General features: G+C 32.3%; 1 protein-coding gene across 1 annotated transcript; it reads left to right on the plus strand.

Annotated features, from left to right (window-relative positions):
- The first annotated feature begins 254 nt into the window (after positions 1-254).
- Positions 255-852, plus strand: LOC132800526 (secreted RxLR effector protein 161-like). The gene is made up of 2 exons (XM_060814449.1): positions 255-624; positions 737-852. Exons 1-2 carry the CDS (start codon positions 255-257, stop codon positions 850-852), a joined length of 486 nt encoding a protein of 161 aa, XP_060670432.1.
- Positions 853-5,173: the final 4,321 nt, after the last annotated feature.

Consider the following 5,173-nt stretch of genomic DNA (forward strand, 5'->3'; position numbering starts at 1 on the left):
TGCAGAAAGTGGTTTCAAGATTTGCTATGGATAATGCCAAGGTGGTAAATGTTCCACTTGGAGGACACTTCAAACTTTCAGCTGATCAATGTCCTACTACAGAGCAAGAGAAAGAAGATATGGTAAGAATTCCATACTCCAATGCTGTTGGTTCAGTTATGTACACAATGATTTGTACAAGACCAGATCTAGCATATGCTATTAGTGTCCTTAGCCGATATATGACAAATCCGGATAAAGCTCATTAAGAGGCTATGAAATGGTTGCTTAGATATGTGAAGCAAACTTTGAATGAGGGATTGATTTACAAAGGTAATCAAGAGAGTGTTGAGCTCAATGGTTATTTAGATTCAGATTATGCAGGAGATAGGGACAAGAGAAGGTCCATTTCAGCTTATGCATTTACTTTGTGTGGAAATTGCATAAGTTGGAAATCACAATTACAACCAGTTGTGGCTTTGTCCACAACAGAGGCTGAGTATATAGCAGCTACTGAAGTTGCCAAGGAAGCAATTTGGCTTAAAGGATTGCTAATGGAGTTGAAGGTACTTGATGGGGAGGTTGTTTTATACTCTGACAGCCAGAGTAAATTCACTTATGCAAGAATTCTGTCTTCCATGAGAGGTTTAAACATATTCAAGTCAAGTATCACTTCATTCGTGATATGGTAACTCAACAAGTTTTTAAGTTGGAGAAGATACCAACTGAATTTAATCCCTCTGATATGGGAACTAAGGTCCTGCCCTTGAGCAAGTTCAATGCCTGCAAAAGCTTGCTCAGAGTAGGAGCAGGCTGAATTTGGTGAGAGTTGATGATTGCTGGGATGGTGTTGTTAGTTTCTGCATTTGGTGAATGATTTGAGGATTAGGTGGAGATATGTGAGAAAAAATAATCCTCAAATCTGGTCAGCTATATATATGTGTTTATAAGCTGTTAAAAAGAGAAGAAAGAAGGGAATTTTGCAGGTCCAAAATGGCATCATTTTACTGCAGCAATAATGAAGGGCAGAAAGGATATTTCACAAGTTACTTGCCACGTTGGAGCTGCTGGAGTTAGTTGAACGCACCAATCCTTGTTTTGGATATATATGTATATTTGGTCTTCTTCTTGCTGGTGCAGATAGGAAAAAACAGAGAGCAAAAAAAGGGAAAAAATTGCAGACCATGTGTAGCTTTGTGCGAAGAGAGTCCCATGAGTTTTGATAGCCATTTTTTCTTGTTTTCTTTGTGTTCTTAACGTGGGTTTGAGAGAGATCTTTGTGGAGATTGAAGAGTGAATGAGTGTATTGGGATCTTAGGTACTGGTTTGGGTATTCTTGTGTGAATCCACCATTGATGGTCTGTTATTAAGCTTGTAAACACCATTTTTCTATAGTGCAGAAGCTCAACACTTGAGAGCAACGAGGACGTAGGTCAATTTTGACCGAACCTCGGTAATTTTGTGTGTTCTTGTTTAGTATTTTCTTTATTGAAGTGAGTTCAAGAATTCTACAACATTTAATCTTAAATGTCTCCCTATAGACATTAATTTCAAAAACCCAGAACGAATGGAACACAAAAGTGCAATTAGCTTTATTCAGCCAAAAAAAAAAAAAAAACATGTAATTGGCATTTACATAAATTTCTGTCCTTATCTTAAAATATTCAGACTCCACGAAAGAAAGAGTAAGGAAGGGCTTGTCCTTGTCCTGATTCTTACTCAAAATCAAATTAATGTACTGCAAAAACACTGTAAAAGATGTGACTGACATGCTGTGATATGCGTGAAGATATGACAGATATGCTGTAACATGCCTGAACATGGACAAACATGCTTCTTTCCACCACTAGTCTATTATTATTAGCCTTCAGTCTATATGTTAGCAATGGAAAAGGTGGTACATTTCATAACAAACGCTACCACCAAAAATTAATTCTGCCATGTCTCGCTTAGGTTTAGGCCTTTAGCAACATTTGGGCTGCTCAATATAATCAGAAAATTGAAAAAACTGACTGAAAAATTAAAAAATTGACCATCACCAGTTAATTAATCAAACTGATCAATGCGTAGTCAAACAGTATTAGTTTTGGTTTTGAAAACCAATGGTTAAGCAAACCATTGGCTTGATTTTCAGAGGATCAAAATCAGTTTGCTGTCGACTAACTGACCCATCAAAAATTTCAACCATTCAACATATGTTTTTCGTATTATTATTATTGGCTGTTGCCATTATTAATATATTTTTTTTTTGTTGTGTTTCTTTTTGTTTATTATGATATATTGTTTGGATTTTTTTTTTTTTTTAAGATTAGAAAGTAGGTTATGAAGTCCATTGGAGTTGGCAAGCATAATTTAAATTTCTTTTTCTTTGTTTGTCCTTTATTATGTGTTTGTTTGGATATTGGTTTTATGTGTCTTGAACCGAAACACTAACACATTTTTTTTTTTTACGATTAATAAACTTATACTGTTAATTTTTCCTTTTTTTTAATCAATAAGCAGTATTGATAATCATTATAAATAAAAACTTATTTTCAAAACGACGAAATATAAATTTGTATAAAATTTTTTTTTTCCACTAATTGCATTAATGTGAATAACTTCAGCTGGTCTGAGGTTTCTATTTTAATTTTAATTTTTAATTTTTGCTTTTTTATCTGTATCATTGTATTATATATTACTTTTTCTACTGCTACTGATATCTTAGCCCAGCCAAAGAAATCACTTACAGTCTCCTTAGGTTCCAAAAATACAAATTTAAAGCAAAGAACTTGATTCAAGCAAATAAGTATGTTAGGAACTTATTAACTAAAGTGAACTATTATTTTTTTCCTATTAAAAAAGAAACTAATTAAAGAGAAGAGATGTGTATTAAATTCAAAGAATTGGCAACTCAACCTCTATGTTACTAAAACAATATAGTAGATAATAAGTATTATGGTAAAAATGTTTTTATGTTAATTACGTATCTATTTTTTTATTAACTAATTAAAATTTTAAATATAAACTCGTGAAAAATTATATAACTCATGATTGAGGTAGTACATTCATATTTCGTTTAAATTAATTGTTATGAGCTTTTAGAGACCCATATGCATCCCAATCCCGTTAAACTTTTTTTTTTTTTTTAGGTGAATAATCCAGATAAAAAAAAAATCTGTATTATGACCTTGAAAATGTCAAATCTGGTGTTCCATCCTCATTGATAATTGTTTCGAGTAGTTAATCTCTTAATTAACCATCAAGCTAGAGAAGCCCATTTTATATGTGAAAGTAAAAAGAAAATACAATTTGACCATAAGTTTATTTTCAATCAATTGATTAAAATTATCAATAATTAAGCTCATAGATAGATAGTATAATAAAATTTATCATGACTTTAAAAAAAAATTGAAAGAGAGGTTTTTTTCAAAAATGACAAGTGAGAAAAAAATGTATTAAATAATTTATTTATTTATATGTATGCAAATATATATATTTTTTGAAAATGTTTTTCATAAGCCAAAAAGGGAAAGATTCTTTATTACATATCTTTTTCCTTTTTGGTAAATATAATTAATACTATATGCTTAAAAAGAAAAAAAGTATTGTTTTTAAATTAGAGGAGGGCCGAGTGATAAAGAGAAAACAGAAGAGAGAGAGAGAAAGCGAAAACCTCCCATATTCACTACACCAAAAATTCTTTTTTCAGTTTCCTCTTTCAATGGCCAACACTCCTTCTACTTTTTCTCCCGGAGCAAAGAAAAAAGAAATGGCTACTTCTTCTCCCTGAGCAATGAAAAAACAAACTGCTTTTTTAAGGCCATGAACTGGTCCACTGTAACCATCGGGAGCTTCTTGAATTCATTGTGTTTTACTGAAAATGCTCTAAACCATGGCTCCATCTCATCTTTAGCCTTTTTCCCATCTTGTTTTTGAACTTTATATTACTTTCGAAGATCATTCAATGTTTTTCTCTTTTCTTTTCTTTGGTTTCTTAAATGACTGTGTTTAGCTAAAGATGACAGGAAAAAGGCTAAAGATGAGGTGAGCCATGGTTTAAAGCGTTTTGAGCAAAACACAACAAATTCAGGAAGCTCTCGGTGTGTACAGTGGACCAGTTCATGGTGTTATAAAAGCTGACAAAGTGGACGGATTTCACACCTATGCGGGATCTTCTAAAATGCATATCCACAAAAAAAGGGTGTATGATGACTTCACCAAAGGTGGTGGCCAAGGAGGCGGCGGAGGTGACCGATGTGATGGTGAAAGCATTGCAATCAAAGGCTGGATCCAAAACAGGGTCGACATCTCCATTGGCATCCTCAGCTGCAGCTCAAAGTCTAACCCTTCTCCTTCTTCTTGGGTAAAGGTGGTTTTGTTTTCAAAAGCGATTTTGGGATGGAATTGTGGTTGTTTTTGTTTATTAATTTAGGTTGTTTTCTTGTTGCTAAAGTTGTTTAGGTGGTTTGGTTTTGTTGTTGTTGTTCTTTTTTTTTTTTCCCCCTTAAATGTGTTCTTATTAATCCGATGGATTTATATTGGCTGATGCATTTATTTTCTCATGTGATGCAAGCTTATTCCACCTAAAAAGATGGATTTATAATAGTTGATTTTTACTTGAGTAAAAAAATTGTCCTATCTTAGTTTGTTCAAAAAAGGAAAAGGAAGCTGTAATATTTTCTTAATGATTGGTTGAATGAGAGACACATGGTGAACCTACTTTTTTTTTTTTTTCATTTTTGTGGGAGAATAGCACATGGTGAATTTCATTCTGAAAATTTCTAGCATTTTCTTTTATTATCACAATGGTTATACTAGAATATTTGCAGCTCAAGCACACATATGGAAACTATACATGTAAATCTTGGTCATATACGTAACGATGAAAATGAGATTACTGTAGATGGCTAATGGCTTTTTTAAAAAAAAAAATTACATATAAAAAAAGATGGCTAATGGCTTGATTCTAGCAATCACACCGCTATCAATCTATTGATGAGTATATATGAGATGTTGAGTGAGCCACAACATGTTGATTTTCATCATGATCTGCATGATTTATATTGTTAAATGAAATGATTTTATAAAATCGCTTGAAAATTGTTCTCTTTTATACCGTTAAATGAAATGAATTTATATTTGAATATATATTGTTAGAAAGCATTCTAATTAACAATAAACAATAACACTTTTTTTTTTTTAAAAGGTCTTG

This window comes from Ziziphus jujuba, chromosome 2 (genome assembly GCF_031755915.1).
Source record: "Ziziphus jujuba cultivar Dongzao chromosome 2, ASM3175591v1".
NCBI lineage: Eukaryota > Viridiplantae > Streptophyta > Magnoliopsida > Rosales > Rhamnaceae > Ziziphus > Ziziphus jujuba.